General features: G+C 42.1%; 1 protein-coding gene across 1 annotated transcript in view; it reads right to left on the bottom strand.

The window, feature by feature from the left end:
- Positions 1–18,262, bottom strand: part of ryr2a (ryanodine receptor 2a (cardiac)) — a 957,985-nt gene that overhangs the window by 129,064 nt on the left and 810,659 nt on the right. The window contains exons 79-82 of the mRNA XM_085980259.1: positions 17,575–17,674; positions 15,898–15,977; positions 12,594–12,670; positions 7,864–7,937 (exon numbers count right to left, since the gene is read on the bottom strand). Coding sequence (XP_085836385.1) covers positions 7,864–7,937; positions 12,594–12,670; positions 15,898–15,977; positions 17,575–17,674 — 331 coding nt within the window. The remainder of the gene's footprint in view (positions 1–7,863; positions 7,938–12,593; positions 12,671–15,897; positions 15,978–17,574; positions 17,675–18,262) is intronic.

The following is an 18,262-nucleotide window of genomic DNA, read 5'->3' as shown; positions in this document are numbered from 1 at the left end:
ACAATTGCAAAGCTGATCTGAGCTCAATTTTTTAATAATTGAAACTAGTCACGAGAACCAAATTTGTTAAGTTGTGGGCCTGAACCATGTCAACGCTTCTAAAATATGAAGACCACTGACACCAAGTCATGGTTGATGGAAAAAGCTAATGCTGAATGGCTTTATGACTTCACATGGGACTTTTTAGATGTGTACTACAGAGTGAGTGAAACGACAACATAGGGAAAAGAAAAACAAACGGTGCTGGTGGTTATTTTAATGTGAATTAATTTACTGACTAGGCTTAAATGACCTGGCTGAAAAAGCATACTGGATCCAGAAACACTGGGAATTATATTTGTTCTGTGACCTGTAACTCCTAAGCAACACAGCGAAAGACGACATTGTTGTAATTGAATAGAAATGTGGGCTGGAATTTCCGCTGAGTTTTTCCGACCTCCCGCCATAACTTCAGCAGAAGATTGGTGGAAACTCTGCAGAAATGGCGTAAACGGCGATGGTATTTACATGGAGCATAAAATATACCCAGGAGAGGTAACAAATACTTAATCTGCTTCAGAGGTTGAGGGGGGAAAGAGGGTCAGCTAATGTCATAATCTCATGCATGTGATATTGAAACAGTTTATAACTGTCATCAGAACTCCAAGATGACAGGCATTACAACTTATGAAATCATTCCAAAGATTTAAGGTGCAGAAACTGTTTGACCTATCTTAAACCACTTTTCAGGTGTTGAAGGACTTGCTGTGTACATTCTGTCCTTTTTTGGAATTCATGGGGGTAGTTCTATTCAATTTTGGGAAAAGGTGATTTTTTGTTGTTGTTGTTGTTGCTGAAAGCAGCTCTCAGTACGACCGCTGCCTGTACACTCCGTGCAAAACAATGTCCACACTTCAAGTACTACGTCAATCGTTGAGAATTTAATTGTGATCTAATCGACCTTACTCAAACCTTAGTATGTCTGGTGCGTGTTATAAAACATGATTCCATTTCTGCAACCAGTATGCAATTCTGATCTCCAGAGTTTTATCTTTAGCGGGCTGAACCTAAATAGCCAAAACAATACAAAGGCCCTCTGCAACAAGCCTGAACTTTACATTACAGTATATGCAAAGGAACCCAGTGCAAAAAAAGGTAGATAGTTAAACACACAGTAAACTCACACAAAGAATGTCAACTGCATCACAACAAATAATCAGCGCCATTGCACATCAGTTTTTAAAGCAACTGAAAAGTTAAATTAGGTACAAAAATTAACACTAAAAGTCCCTTAGGTGTTACTTGCACATTGACAGGTGCAGCCATAAAGCCACATTGAATACACAACAAATACTACAGTAACTGTACACCACAGTTTGGCACATCCAACCACTGCAAAACTACGCCACTTAACGGCTCACAGTTCTTACATCTAGTGTGCCAGTTACTGTGCAAATCCTGAGAGAGAGGCAAAACAGACATGAAGTTGGCTAAAAGGCTTAAACTTTTCTAAAGCAAAAACAAAAAAATATATATTTTTCTTTTTCATTAACAACTATGCACAATGTCTAAGAGTGCAAATTGGCAAGAGTTCAGGACCTGTACAGTGCTGACACAAGGTAACAAAGGAAATGGCAGAGTTATAATTACCGCGCTCATGAGTGATGACTGAGGAAGGGAAGACAGAACAATTGAAACCAAAGAAAAAAAAGATGAGATTAGGTAGTTAGAAATTATACTCAACTTCATTCTAAATTTTATAAGAATCGGGTAGGTTGAAAGAGGGGAAAACAGAATTGCAAAAGTCACACAAAAAGAAAACCATATATTAAAAAAACAGAGAATATACACATCTCTTTGGGTTTTTTTCTAACTAAATAACAAAGGGTTTATGTCATGTAAAACAAAAAAAGGTACTTTCAATAATTAACGAGCCCTGTGTTTATTTCAACATTTATTTATGCAATGAATTCAAAATGAACAATTCAACACTTGATTTTTTTTTACAAACACGCACACGCATGCACACACACACATACATATCCTACTGCACAGGTACATACATTTAATACATACTGCTGTTGGTAAAGTACTTGAAAAATCTGTGCAGTTCAAAGGCTTCCTCATTTTTCATTTAAAATCTGATCCTAGTGTCTGCTGAAAATTTAATTTAGTTGATTGTCGTTTGTAATTTGGTAAGTGGTGACGCATTTTTCAAAGAGCGATATTTGGTGAGTTATTTTGTTTTCATGAAATACAACGCTTTTTTTGGCAACACAGTCACATGACATAACAAGAGAACAAGTGACAGATAAATCACAACTAAATGGCTATGATTGTTGAACGATATACAAGACAATTATAATGAGGAATGTTTCAAAATCAAGAGGTAGAAGGATCAAATAAAAATTGATGGTTACAACGCTCAAAAATGCAGCAGTATGATTGGCTTCTCAAAAGAGAGGCTTCCAGATCAAGTAGTATTTACATTTGTATTGATAAACTTTTTTGTAGTTAATAAAGGATACCTCTAAAAAGACTTGCTGGATACATCAAAAGTTGGATTAAGTAGGATATTTTTGTTGCTGAAAAAGTAAAATGCATTATCTTTTGATAATTGCAGCTGCATTGCTGCTTTTGCATTACGAATATATAACATGACCTGTTTTGGTTAGTTTGGAGAATAATAAGAATTCAGAAAGGATTTCTGACACCTGTAGCCCACAAATTACTGTTTGTGATAATGTATCATATGACATTCATCTGTCTGCTATTTTAACAGATGAATTTACCATTTTACTTTCAAATAAAGGGATTAATTTTTCAATTAAAGTAATGGATAGAGGAATGCCATACAAATGGGTTAAGTGTTCATATGCTAATGTCACAAACAGCACTTAGGAACAGGAGTAGGGCATTCAGCCCCTCAAGTCTGTTCTGCCATTTAATGAGATCATGGCTGACCAGTGACTTAACTCCATCCCCTCGTCTTGGCTCCACATTCCTTAATACCCTTGGCTTGCAAAAATCTATCAGTCTCAGATTTAAAATTATTAATCGAGCTAAAATCTACTGCTTTTTGTGGGAGAGAGTTCCACACTTCTACCACCCTGTGTGTGAAGAAGTGTTTTCTAACTTCTCACCTGAATGGCCTGACTCTGATTTTAAGGTTATATCCCCTTGTCCTTGACTTCCCCATCAATTACTTTCAAAATCCTAAAAACCTCAATCACATCACACCTGAACCTTCTATATTCCAGGGATTACAAGCCTAGTTTATGTGATTGCTCCTCATAATTTAACCCTTGGAGCCCTGGTAACATTTTGGTGAATATGCGCTGCACTCCGTCCCAGGCCAATATATCCTTTCTAAAGTGCGGTGCCCAGAACTGTACACAGTGCTCCAGATGTTGTCTAACCAGGGCTTTGTATAACTGTAGCAAAAACTTCCCCCTTCATATTCTAGACCGCTAGATATAAAGGCTAAATTTCTATTAGCCTTCTTGATTATTTTTTGTACCTGACTCTTATATTTTAGTGATCTGCGTACATGGACCCTAAAATCTCTTTGGACCTCCACTGTTCCTAACTTTTCACCATTTAAAATATAGGCGGATCTATCCCTTTTTGGTCCTAAATGGATGATCTCACACTTACCTGTGGTGAAATCCAGCTGCCACAATTTTGCCCATTCACTTAATCTATCAATATCTCTTTGTAATTTTACGTTCCTGTCTACACTACTTACTATGCCACCAATCTTTGTGTCATCGGCAACCTTGGATATATGCCTCTTTACTGTGTTATTTAAGTCAGTAATAAATATAGTGAATAGTTCAGATCCTTGTGGGACACCACTAGTCACTTCCTTCCAACTCGAGTAAATACCCATTATCCCTAGGCTCTGTCTCCTACCTCCTAACCCATTTCCTAACAAGGTTAATAATTTACCCTCAATTCCATGAGCTTTAATTTTAGCTAACAGTTGTTTCAGTGGAACTTAATCGAAGGTCTTCTGGAAGTCCACATAAAAAGAAAGACTTGCATTTATAAAGTTCCTTTCACGAGCTCAGGACGTCCCAAAGCACTTTACAGCCAATGAAGTACTTTTGAAGTGTTGTCACTGTTGTAATGTAGGAAACGTGGCAGCCAATGTGCGCACAGCAAGCTCCCACAAACAGCAATGTGATAATGAGCAGATAATCTGTTTTTTAGTGATGGTGATTGAGGAATAAATAGTGGCCAGGACACCGGGGATAAGTCCCCTGCTCTTCTTCGAAGTAGCGCCATGGGACTTTTTATGTCCACCTGAGAGAGCAGACAGGGCCTCGGTTTAACGTCTCATCCAAAAGACGGCACCTCTGACAGTGCAGCACCCCCTCAGTACTGCACTGCAGTGTCAGCCTAGATTTGTGTGCTCGAGTCTCTGGAATAGGACTTGAACCCACAACCTTCTGACTCAGAGGCGAGAGTGTTACATCTATAGACATCCCCCTATTTATTACTTTAGGTACTTCCTCAGAAAATTCAATGAGCTTTGTAGACATGGCCTACCCTTTACACCTGCATGTTGGCTCTCTCTAATCAGCTCAAATGTCTCTAAGTCCTCAGTCACTCTGTCCTTAATTATAGATTCCAATAACTTCCCCACAACAGATGTTAGACTAATAGGTCTATAATTTCCTGGTTTCTCTCACTCACCTTTCTTAAATAATGAAGTTACATATGCAATTTTCCAATCTAAAGGGACAATTCCTGAATATAGAGAGCTTTAGAAGATTATGGCTAAAGCATCTGCAATTTCCTCACCTACTTCCTTTAAAACCCTGGGCTGGAGACTATCAGCTCCTGGGGATTTGTCAGTCTTTAGTGCCATTAATTTTTCCAATACTGTTTTCTTGCTTATGTTAACTTTAGTGATTTCCAGTCCTTGATTCATTATTAGATTCCCTGGAATATCAGGTATATTATCCTCTTTATCTACTGTGAAGACTGGCACAAAGTAATTATTCAACAAGTCTGCTATTTCCTTATTTTCATTTGCAATAATACCCCCATCTGTTTTTTAAGGGGCCCACATTAACCTTGACTAACCGTTTTCTTCTGCTAGAATTATAAAAACTTTCTGTGTTAATCTTGATATCCCTTGCAAGTTTCTTTTTGCAGCTCTTCTTTGTCTTCTTTTGCTGTTCTTTATATCTCTCCCAGTTCCCTGGATTTACACTATTCTTTGCACTTTTTTATGCTCTTTCCTTTAGTTTTATGTTATCTCTCACCTCTTTTACTGACTATGGCTGTTTTAGTTGATAAGTAGAGCTCTTGCCCCTTTGGGGTATAGATTGGTCCTGTATTAGGCCAAATACTTTTTTGAACACCTCCCACTTTTCATCTGTAGTTTTACCCAATAACAGTTTTGAAAAGTTTGCTGTCATCATTCTCTGCCTCCTCCTATTAAAGTTAGCCTTACCAAAATCTAGAATCTTAGTAACTGTGTAACATTTTTTCTAATAATTTGTAGGCTTATATTTTTAAATTACACTTTGTAACAGGAAAATAAATGTGTTGGTAAGTATTTTGAAGAGTATTAATTAAAACAATTTGGCTCTTTAATCCAGGCTTCATTTCCATTCAAAGGTTGGTATTTGGGACTCACTGTTAAAGACACTTGTCCCTTAAAGTAGACCATAAATGCAGATCTTACGATATACAAAATTAATTTATTGATTTTAGTATGATTGTTGATATTTTTCTCTAAAAGCATGGTTTATTTATCTAAATCAAGCCTTTAAAACCTAAGTACTTCAAATCAGCAAAGATCGTTGACCATAGGAGCTGGGGCAGGGGGAAGGCAGATGACATCGGAGGGCCGGAGGAGCATGATGGTGAGGCAGAGATTGGGGGCTAGGAAGGCAGAGATTGAGGGCCGGGAGGAGCATGGGGAGGGCCAGAGGAGCGGGGGGTGGGGGGGCAAGGCAGATGACATCGGAGGGCTGGAGGAGCACGAGGTGGGGGTTGATGGGGAGGCCTCATGGTGGGATTTGGAGATCTGGAGGGGGAATCGGAGCCCTGGGGGAGGGATTGGAGTCCTCGCAGGGGGGGTCTCCAATCACGGGGAGGGTGGGTTAAGCTGGGACGCTGGATTCAGGGGGTAAGTGTAAAGGCACTTGCCTCCTGGATCCAGCAATCCTTGCCTTGCATTAGCTGGCGGGTTTCATGAGGCCTGCAAAACCCGACCAGCTAAAGTTAAATTCAAAATGGAGTTTAAAGCAGAGGCTTCCAGCCTCATTATAATATTTAAACAGATGACCCACCTCCCGGCAGCAGATTGGATGCCCACCCTAATCCTGCCTCCGTTAAAACCGAAAGTGGGCAGGTTAGAGGCAGGTTTAGGTCGGGATTCAGATTTTTAACACTTTAACTTCCCCCCCCCCCCCCCCCAACCCACTCATTTTTTTAGGTTAAAATTCCCCCCTACAACTGCTGTATTGCAAATCAATCAACCTAGTTTGCATTTTAGTTTCAAAAATGGATCTGCCTGTGCCACCTAGACAACTTAAATAAAACACCAATAAATCAGTAGTCGACCTTGTCGTTACAACTCTTTCTGCATACTGAAATAATAAAAATGCTTTGCAGGAGCCTTTACCGTAGCAACAGTAGCCTTCTGAAAGGAGTTTATTTTATTACATTCAAAAACTATTTATTTCTGAGTATTTTAGTAGAACAGGGAATTTAACATCATTTGCAATTGTTTTTCTTTCGAAACAGCAGTGCAATTATTGTCAGTTTGTGAAATACAATTGCAAAAAGAAACCTAAGCATGTTCTCCCATGTTCAGTTTTATACAAAATTATAAATTAGTATTCCCCAAAAAATGTGCATTTAACTATTATTAAATACGACTCCCTGGCTTTAAAATTGTGCCATGAGATACCAGTATGTGAATGCTTAACACATTCGTATGCAATTTTTTCATCTCTAATGGAGGCAATGGCCTAGAAATTCATTAAGGCGCTGCCAGCTTTGCGGCCAGTTACTGCCTAAAGAGGGCTTCTGCGCCAAAAATGAGTTTGCGCTGATATTCAGCGCAGCGGTATTGGCGGCGGTAGCCGTTAGCGCTGCACCGGCACCGATGACGTCATCGGTGTGCGCAGCGCCCCGGTTCCGCCCCGAAACCGGCCCGATCCCCATATTTAGTAGCGGCCGCCTCCTCCGAAGCGGCCGCAAACAGCGACCAAAAAACGGGGCCGTGCTGTAGCCTTAGTGGGGCGCTTTAAAGGTGAAGGTGCGGCCGGCCGCTTTTTCGGCGGCCGCCTGCCCGCAACTCCTTCCCCGGCCTCCTCCCCCCACCCCCCCCCCGCGGCATTGCCGGCTGCTTTCCGCGAACCCGGCACTTCTCCGTGGTACCGGGCTCATTTGCCGGCACTCTCCAGCGGCGATCTCCCCGTTGCAGGCAGCTCCCCCTTAAGAGAAGGAGGAGGCCTGCAGTTCCGCAGCGGCTGGCGCAGCGGCGCCAAGAGCGCTGAAATTCAGTGTCAGCGCCCCAAGCGGAGGCGGGCACACCCTGGTATAGCGCCCGGTTCCGATTTGGGGCGCTAACACTGAATATCTGGCGATCGCTAATGGCTCCCCGCCCAGCGCTAACTTTTGGGCGCGAGCGAGCTGGCCGCCCCAAAGTGAATTTCTAGGCCAATAACTCTTTTAAAGCAAGCAGTTTGACACCTCTGTTAAGATAGTGCAGGAAGACATTTCATACAGATGCATTAAGCGTTTACACGCTAGTATACCTTGGGATAATTACAAAGCAATAGTGTCTTTCTCCTTATTTTTATTAAAGAGCTTATAAAAGATGACTAGAATACCATAAGGTGCTTCAGCATATACCTGATCCCTCTTCTGTCACCATGCCAAGTCCTTCTGCTTTGTTCTGCCGTTCAAATGCATTTAGATCAAGTACGCTGTAATTAACATAAAGAAATAAATATTATTTCGCTGTTTAGGCTTCCTGAAAAAAAAATACTTTAAAGTGTGGAAATTTAAAGGTATTGATAAAACTCGATGGAGCCACAGATAGTAAATTCTCAGTGACATGACCACATGGTATGATGTGCTTTATCGTTTCATGTAGTATCACTAATGTCAGACTCAAATGCATATTTTGAATTCTGTCATGTTCACCTTAAAAGGAGACTCCAAAAGGTGCATGTTGAAAACGTAGAATTGCACTGAATATCTAACTCCTAACATAAGCTCCTTTAAAAAAATATTTAATGTAGATGGTAAAATCAAGCCTGAAATTTTGTTGTCGAAGCTATTACAGGAAACTCTCTTTTAACTGGCAAAATTCAGGAGTAGGTTCAGGTAAGTTTTACTTTATATTAGTGGCAGTTCCTGGATCTGTGGCTGTGTAACTGGGGTTCGTGCACTTGTTGCTAAGCAACAGGGACACTTGGTCTGTGACCGGAGTTCCTGCACATGTTGCTAAGCAACAGGGAAGCCTGGATTTGTTGCTGCGTACGGAGCTCTCGTACCTTTTAAACTATACCTCTCTGTAATCCGGACTTTTTGATAAACCGGCACCACGCCGGTCCTGTTGGTGCCGGATAATAAAGAGTTTCCTGTAACTACTTAAGTGCAGCAGAAATGGGTGGGGAGAAAAACAATAGCAGCTTCTCATTACCAGGAGACTACTCACTGCTGCCTGGAATATTGTACATGGAAAATATGGAAAACTAGAGATATTGACATTCACTAAAAATGGTTAGCAGAAGAGAAGTTAATAAGCATTCCGTATATTGCTGAAAATAGTTGTTTCTCATATATTGTATGCAACCAGGTCAATACCACAGCCAGAAGAGCAGGGAAGAGGCTGGGTATTTTGCGACGAGTGATTCACCACCTGGTCCTTCAATGGCTCTCCACCATCTGCAAGGCTCAAGTAAAGAGTGTGATGGAATGCTCACCACTCACCTGCCACACAGCGCTCAAAAAGCTCGATACCGTCCCAAGGCAAAGAAGTCTGCACATGTGCCACTGAACTCAATATTCACCACCTCCACCACTGAGGCACTGTGGCTGCAGTATGGACTATCTACAGGATGCACTGCAGGCTTATTTTAACAGCATCTCCCAGCCCCGCGACATCTACCATCGAGGTGGGACAAGAGCAGCAGCGTCATGAAAACACTATCACCTGCAAGTTCCCTCTAAGTCACACAACTGAATATATACCACCATTCCTGCATTGTCGCTGGGTTAAAATCCTGAAATTTCCTGCTCATCCCCATCAGGGAAGCATCATCCCCAGAAAGACTATAGTGTATGAAGGAGAAGGCCCTCCACCATCTTCTCAACTAGGATCAGCAATATTATAATAAACTGACCTCATCAGCATCACCCATAACCCCAAAACAATTTTTTTTAAATCCTAAATCTCAGGCTTTCCTCAATTGGTTGATATCCAGTTTCAGAATGGTGGAAGGATCTAGGCAGAACTACCCGCAATGTGCCTGCCACTTTGAATTTCTGGACATTCAGGATTAATATCACGTAACAGACTTACTCATCATCTGCTGCTTGGTCCAGCTACAGTATTACGGTGCAGTGCATATTCTCCAGGTAAGCCATGCCAACATACAAAATGTGAACTAAAGAAGCCAAGCACTAGGAGCCAGACTGTCCCCGAACAGCGGGAGGTGAGCAGAGTGCAATTTATAATTACTGAACTGTTGCTAAACACTCTATGGTTCCCTCCCTCAAGTAGGACACGTCAGTATGCCAGACTTTCAAGAGCTGGCTAAGCACAGTGTAGAACACACTGGAGAGATTAAAATTGTCACCTGCAAGGTGAAGAGAAATGACACAAACACGAGTTTCCACTTGGCAGTATGCCAAGAAAGAGTATGTGGAACAAGGTCTCCAAAGCATTCAAGAAATCCTACAATACGTATTTATGAAATACTGCATATCTACGCAGTGTGGTCCTGTTGAAGGCAAATTGCCCCGAACATTTACATCACCCATGAATCAGTTGTGAATCCAACATGACATTGAATCCACAAACTGTGCTATAAAAGGGAACTTGTTTTCCATTGCTCCATGGTTTCCTTTAGTCTTTTAACAAAAATAAAGTGTAGCTGCTACATAATCTGACAACTGGCTGCAAATGTGAAATCAGACTACGAAAATGTAAATAACTACTCTATCGCCAAATATCTAGGAATAACTGCAGCATCAGAATACTGAAAACACCAAACTCTTAATAAACTAAAAGCCCAGAATTTGTCGGTGCAGGGCATCTCGTAAGAAAGAAAGACTTGCATTTATATAGCGCCTTTCATGACCACCCGACGTGATAATGACCAGATCATCTGTTTTTGTTATGTTGATTGAGGGATAAATATTGGCCAGGACACCGGGAATAACTCCCCTACTCTTCTTCAAAATAATGCCTTGGTATCTTTTACGTCCACCTGAGAGAGCAGACGGGACCTCGGTTTAACGTCTCACCTGAAAGACGGCACCTCCGACTGTGCAGCACTCCACTGGAGCGTCAGCCTAGCTTTATGTGCTCAAGTCGCTGGAGTGGGACTTGAACCCTCAACCTTCTGACTCAGAAACAAGAGTGCGGAGAGACTGAGCCACAGCTGACACTCAGGGCGTGCCCTATTAGTTAGACTTGCTCCTGCACCCTTCCGCTCAAAATGATTTTGCCCATAAAGTTGCTGGAAGTGCCAGTCGGTGAACAAAAGGACAAACAGCGTATCTCCTTAACCAATGAGCTTAAAGGATTGAGAAATAAACATAGGAAGGTCTGAGAAGATGGGTGAATTAAAAGGGGTTGAATTCAAGATCAAGTCAGGTACAGAAACAAAAATAAAGAGAGGGAAATAAAGATTGCATTAAGAGAGAAAAAAAGAGACAGAAAGGAAAAGTAAGAAAACATTTTTAAAAACCTAAAAATTTGACATTGTGAAGGAATGAGATTCCACATTTTAAAATATTCACTTTCTGGGCAAGAGAGGTTGATTGACAGCCATTAACAATTCTCACATTGTTAAAAGGATACGTAAGCTGTTAATTACTACATTTAACTTTCTGTGGTGAGTTTAATGGGCAATTAATGTGTAAATGCAACAACTTCATGAAAATCACGGGGCGGTTACGCGAGATGTCGTTTTCACAAAGCTAACAGCAGAGTGGTGCAAATCGTCAGGCAACTTGTGGCGATTTGCAATTCACAGGGTATCTCTTCCTCACCACAGGTTGCCGGCTGACTTGCACATTAATATCAGCGTGTGTCGTTCACATGCCGTTATTTTTTCAATAAAATATGGGCCCATAAATTAGTGATTGTAACAAACAGCTGATATTGGCTGACCACCTGGGAAGAAATCTTAATTTAGTGCCTCAGCATTGGAGGTGTGAGACTCCCAAATACACCGCCAAAATTACACAATAGCAAAAGCCAGAAACTATATTAAGAATGAAACAGTGTATTATCAAACCACTCAACTGAGGCTGCCTCCTGAAGCTACACGTGAAAAACTGGTCAGTTGGTGAGTCCATCAGTAACCTGCTAAATCAAATTTAACTAAAGCTGGGCTCAAAGTACGTGGGAGGAATTTTAACCCGCCAAAAAACTGGTGGGTTGGAGTCATGTGGGAGGTTAAAGTGTTAAAACTTTGAATCTTGACCCCAACCTGCCCACTTCCAGTTTTAACTGAGGCGGGACGGTGGGGTGGGCAGCCAACCCGCTCCCAGGAGGTGGGTTGGCATGTTAAATATTATAATGAGGCTGCATGCCTCATTTTAAATTTAACTGTGGGCGGGCGGGTTTCTCGGCCTCGGGGAACAGGGCAGCTAAAGGAAGTCCAGGACTGCTTTCCACTTATCTGCTGGATCCAGCATTCCTGCCTTGCCAACCCCCCACGATTGGACACCACCACCCCCCACCCTTCCGATCTCCCCCGACTTCACCGCCTCCCCTGCTTCAAGGCCTCCGACCACCACCCACCCCCCCAAGGTTTCTGACCTCTCTGCCCAAGGCCTGTGACCTCCCCACCCGAGGCCTATGATCTACAATCTCCCTTCCAGCTTTCTGATCCCACCACCACCCTCAGCCCTCAACTCCCACTCCGGCCTCCGATCCTCCGCCTCTGGCACCCCCTCCAGCCTTCCGACCCCCAGCCCCCTCCGATCCCCGGCCTTCTTACACCCACCGTCGATCTCCGACACCCCCTCCCCCCGCCAATCCGCGGCCTTTCTACCTCCCCCTCCCCGATCTCCAATCTCTCCCTCCCTCCTCTCTGCTACCCGCCGACAGCCAGCCAGCCTCTCAATTTGGCTGGCTGCGGGCGGGAAGCAGAGAAACAGAATGTTGATCAGGCCCTGCCGTTAAATTCGGCAGGGCCCGAGGGAAACCCGTTCTCCTGGGTTTCCTGACCGCATTCAAGACCCCCTGCTCGCTACCCGCCTGCAAGTTAAAAACCTGCCTCATATCTCTGAATACAATAATCAGGAACTTAAAAATTAAAAAATTAGATTAAAGAGTGCTAAAAAAAACCTCACATGGAATAAAGTATTAATTGGAGGGGGTCACGTGACATCCTTACCTGCAAGATTGCATGAGACCGGCAAGACTCTGAAAGAAACCCACGTCCTTCTTCTCTTTGAGACAGTCGAGCATTTTCTGCAGAACATGAAAACCAGACTTCATGTGATGGATAACTGGCTACATGTTGCATTTTTAACCTATATAATCAGGAATCACAGAATCATAGACTGGTTACAGCACAGAAGGATGCCATTCGGCCCGTCGATCCCGTGCCGGCTCTCTGCAAGAGCACTTCAGCTAGTTCCACTCCCCGCACCCTTTCCCTGTAGCCTTGCAATTTTTTTTCCTTCAGTTACTTATCCAACTCTCTTTTTAAAGCCACGATTGAGTGTGCCTCCACCACCCTTTCAGGCAGTGCATTCCAGATCCTAACCACTCGCTGCGTAAATTTATTTTTCCTCATGTCGCCTTTGGTGATTTTGCCAATCACCTAAAAACTGTGTCCTCTGTTTCTTGACCCTTCCACCAATGGGGACAGTTTCTCTCTATCTACTCTGTCTAGACCCCTCATGATTATGAAAAACTCTTATCAAATCTCCTCTCAAACTTCTCTGCTCTAAGAACAACCCCAGCTTCTCTAGTTGATCCAAGTAACTGAAGACCCTCATCCCTGGAATCATTCTCGTAAATCTTTTCTGCATCCTCTCTAAGGCCTTCACATCCTTTCTAAAGTGCGGTGCCCAGAATTGGACACAATACTCCAGTTGAGGCCAAACCAGTGTTTTATAAAGCTTCATTGTAACTTCCTTGCTGTTGTACTCTATGCCTCTATTTATGAAGCCCAGGATCCCGTATGTTTTTTTAACCACTTTCTCAACCTGCCCTGCCACCTTCAGGGATTTGTACACACATACCCCCAGGTCTCTTTGTTCATGCACCACCTTTAGGATTGTGCCCTTTAGTTTATATTTCATGTATGCCAAATACCATTTTCTGTTACAGTTCACCATGTTCAAAGACGTAGAAATTACTGTGGGAAATGTTTTGGTTCGAAGGGTCATTGTGCTCTGGAGTACTAATCTTCTTTTATTCATTCATGGGATCTGGGCATCGCTGGCAAGGCCAGCATTTATTGCCCATCCCTAGTTGCCCTTGCGAAGGTGACCCGCTGCAGTCTATGTGGTGAAGGTACTCCCACTGTGCTGTTAGGGAGGAAGTTCCAGGATTTTGACCCAGCGACGATAAAGGAATGGCGATATATTTCCAAGTCAGGATGGTGTGTGAAGTGGAGGGGAACTTGGAGGTGGTGGTGTTCCCATGCGCCTGCTGCCCTTGTCCTTTTAGGTGGAAGGGGTCGCGGGTTTGGGAGGTGCTGCCAAAGGAGCCTTGGCGAGTTGCTGCAGTGCATCTTGTTGATAGTACACACTGCAGCCACGGTACGCCAGTGGTGGAGGGAGTGAATGTTTAAGGTGGTGGATGGGGTGCCAATCAAGTGGGCTGCTTTGTCCTGGATGGTGTCGAGCTTCTTGAGGGTTGTTGGAGCTGCACTCATCCAGGCAAGTGGAGAGTATTCCATCACACTCCTTACTTGTGCCTTGTAGATGGTGGAAAGGCTTTGGGGAGTCAGGTGAGTCACCTGCTGCAGAATACCTAGCCTCTGACCTGCTCTTGTTGCCACAGTATTTATGTGGCTGGTCCAGTTAAGTTTCTGGTCAATGTTGACCCCCCAGGATGTTAATGGTGGGGGATTCGACGATGGTAATGTCGTTGAATGTCAAGGGGCGGTGGTTAGACGCTCGCTTGTTGGAGATAGTCATTGCCTGGCACTTGTGTGGCACGAATGTTACCTGCCACTTATCAGCCCAAGCCTGAATGTCGTCCAGGTCTTGTTGCATGCGGGCATGGACTGCTTCATTATCTGAGGAGTTCCGAATGGCACTGAACACTGTGCAGTCATCAGCGAACATCCCCATTTTTGACCTTATGATGGAGGGAAGGTCATTGATGAAGCAGCTGAAGATGGTTGGGCCTAGGACACTGCATTACTCTGGTTTAATAGGAACAGCTGGATTAAAGTAATTTACTTGAAAGAACGATTAAGAGTAAATTTCAACCTTAAATCAACAGACTAGGAACAAGCCCATCACTTATACCACCAAACCTGATTTAGCTTGCGTCTTATCCAGCACAAAATGAATCACTGTCAACAAAATAACCATATTTGAGCAAGGCAAAGTCAAAAGGACAATGCTAAGAAAATAATTACTTCTGATGGTCTGGTCTTATATGTTTCTTGTCCATTTGGCTCATCATGCTGGTATAGATGTGGGTAATATTGCAAATGAAAATAAGGGAATGACAGACTTGTTGAATAATTTCACAGTAGAGGAAGAGGTTAATATACCTGATGTTCCAGGGAAACTAATAATGAATCCAAGACTGGAACTCACTAAAGTTAACATAAGCAAGAGAACAGTATTAGAAAACTAAAGCCTGACAAATCCCCAGGACCTGATGGATTCCACCCTAGGGTTTTAAAAGGTGAGGAAATTGTAAATGTTTTAGCCATAATCTTCCAAAGCTTTCTCGATTCAGGGATAGTCACTTTAGATTAGAAAGCTGCAAATGTAACTCCATTATTTAAGAAAGGTGAGAGAGAGAAACCAGGAAATTATAGATCTGTTGTGGGGAAGTTATTGAAATCTATAATTAAGGACAGAGTGACTGAGCACATAGAGACAATTGAGCTGATTAGAGAGAGCCAACATGCATTTGTAAAGGGTAGGTCATGTCTAGCAAAGCTCATTGAATGTTTTGTGGAAGTAACTGAAGTAGTAGACAGGGGGAATGCCTTTAGATGTGGCTTATGTGGACTTCCAGTAGATATTCAATAAGGTTCCACCTAAGAGACTGTTAGCTAAAATTAAAGCTCATGGAATTGAAGGCAAATTATTGACCTTGTTAGGAGATTGGTTTGGCGGTAGAAGACAGAGAGTAGGGATAATGGGTATGTACTCAAATTGGAATGAAGTGACTAGAGGTGTCCCACAAGGATCTGTGCTGGAGCCTCAACTATTCACTATATTTATTAATGACTTAGATGACACAATAGGGAGCCATATATCCAAGTTTGCCGATGACACAAGGATTGGTGGCATAGTAAGTAGTGTAGACAGGAGCATAAAATTACAAAGAGACATTGATAGATTAAGTGAGTGGGTTAAATTGTGGCAGATGGATTTCATCGCAGGTAAGTGTGAGGTCATCCATTCAAACTGCATTCAGTACTCCAATTATGACCTAACCAACACCTGGTATCGATTAATCATCAATCCCTTGCTTTTGTATTCAGTCTGATTTACCTGCTGAACTGTGGAATTCCCGCCATTTAAAATCGCAATCCCAAGCTTTAGAGTGGATGCAACCATTGGCCCCATTTCACCTAAGGAAAACAAAAGTAATTGTTAAATGCATTTATTGACAAATCCATTTTAAACTATTGTAGTCATTTCACGGGTCAGCTAGTAAACAACGTAATAATTTTGCTATCCATATTCCTAGATGCCTCATTCTAATAGTTTTGACAGCAAATCTCTATCTATATGTAGCAACAATAAAAATGCTAAATATTTGATCTCTTTGTTATTGTACACTACAATGCTCGTCGATTCAAACAATCCAGGTCATGTAAAATAGCAACAACTGTATGTTCTGAATGACCAATCCCACCAAGACTTTTGTGGTTAGTTTAACTTAATTCGGCAGAGCAAGGTCCCAGCGTAGAATTTGCTTATAGCTTGGATCTCACTCAGTGCAGTAGTGAAATGTCCTGTGCTGCTGCAGCTATTTAAAAGGAAGGGCAGAAAAAAATCAAGCTGCCAAATGCAATAAAGGGGCTGGCACAGCTCTGGGTGGCAGAAAAATTGTGGAAACAAGAAAAGGAACAACAAAAAACTGAAAGAGAATAAACAAAAAAAAACTGAGAACAGCTAAAAAAGGAAAAATACCTCTATCCCTTCAAGATTTTCCTTCCACATCCAGTATACTTTAATGGCCAGTTGAAATGGACAGAACTGATACTGGACGGAATTTTCACCTGGAGTTTGGGAAATCTTTCCAAGCTGCCCTTGGCTTTCATTTGCTTTCAGCATGCATACTTAATAAAGCTCTTCCAAATCCTTCGGTCATTAAACCCAATGACCAAATCGCAATGGGGCTTAACGCCTGCAGGGATCAGGAAAGATTGTGAGAGATTCCATTTCTTGGTCCCTGCATCACACTGATGGGAATGATACATTCCTCATGGAAGAAACAGCACAGAGCACTTTGAAAGGGCCAGAGAACGGTGGTACCTTGAACAATAGCCACCTGACAGCCTGAGAACCAGACACAATATCGGCCCCGGTCTTTACTGGGACGGGATTTCCAAGCGGGGGAGGAGTTCAGGTCGGGCAAGTTTCTCCGAACTTTATTTCATTCCCTTTATCTATACAATCAGTCACTTCATCAAAAAACTCGTAAATTTGTCATAAATGCGCACTGTCCTAGATTATCCCATGCATCTCTAAATGCTGACTAATTTTATCTTGAAGAACTTGCTTACAACTTCTTTCGAATTTTTTAAAAATAAAAATGAATTGAATATAAAGGTATAGTCAGCAGAAGATATACAAGAACAATAAATGTATCAACTGGGGTACGATTTATGTGCGGGTAACCCCTTACGTACTATGACACAATTAAGGAAGCCAATATCAAGTTCAATCTTAAATAAAAATGCTCCATTTTTGTTACAGTTTACAACTAGATGATCCATTTCACTCTGAGCAGACATGATGTATGTTTTTATTTTAAATGCTCAGTCTTCTTCAATGAAAGCATGTTCTAGTCACTGAATCTCCATTCATAACTTAGAGCCGTTACCCCTGAAACCAGTACATTGATATCCTTTTGAATATAGGGTGCTCAGAACAGCTCTGGTTGGTGGTCGGTCCTTTTTTTTTTACAGTGAAGCTCTGTGTAACCCTTAGCTCCTTTACCTTTGCTGGCACTTATCATCTGCAGAACCATTTCAGCAGCACCTCGGTCATGAAGTCTTGCTTGCTGATACAGAAGTTTTTGCTTCTCCATTTCCTTCTCCTAAACAGAAAAGCCAAGCAAATTGAATGGAGGTAAATAAAAGTATTTTCTTTTCTCCAACAAGAACATTTTGTTGTTTTTTTAAACCTAGGGCTCTATGCTAACTTCTCAGGCCGTGCATAGTTGAGGCCTAACATTGGAATTTCAACTTTTCTGTCACCTGTATACAGTCCATCTTTGCAGAATGCTGACAAAAGATGTCAAGACATCTGCCCCACCTTTTTTGAATAGTGTTACTGGTTTCTTCAACCATCTTAAAGCTGAAGTATCCTTTTTTGAGGAGACTGCACGATCAAAAAACGGATCCAAAATAAAACCCTTTCTAGCAGGAACCTGGCCTTCTCTTCAGGTTCTGTGCGGATGTCGATCAATACGAGTATTCACAGAAAATCCTTTTTTTCTTCTTGCTGCAGGATGACATTGTAAGAAAATATTTGTTGTGCTTTTAAGCCTGTTTCCATTGTGGTTCACAGCTACTTTCAGTGCATGTTTGGAATATATTTTAGGTTATTTATAGATCATAATTGATATTTCTCATTATTTGGAAAAATCAATGATAGAAGGCCCAAATATTGTGAACTTTCATTG

The sequence above is a fragment of the Somniosus microcephalus genome, chromosome 3 (genome assembly GCF_052327205.1).
Source record: "Somniosus microcephalus isolate GS21.2 chromosome 3, FLI_Smic_1.0, whole genome shotgun sequence".
Lineage (NCBI taxonomy): Eukaryota > Metazoa > Chordata > Chondrichthyes > Squaliformes > Somniosidae > Somniosus > Somniosus microcephalus.
This window is presented reverse-complemented; position numbering and strand designations above follow the sequence as displayed.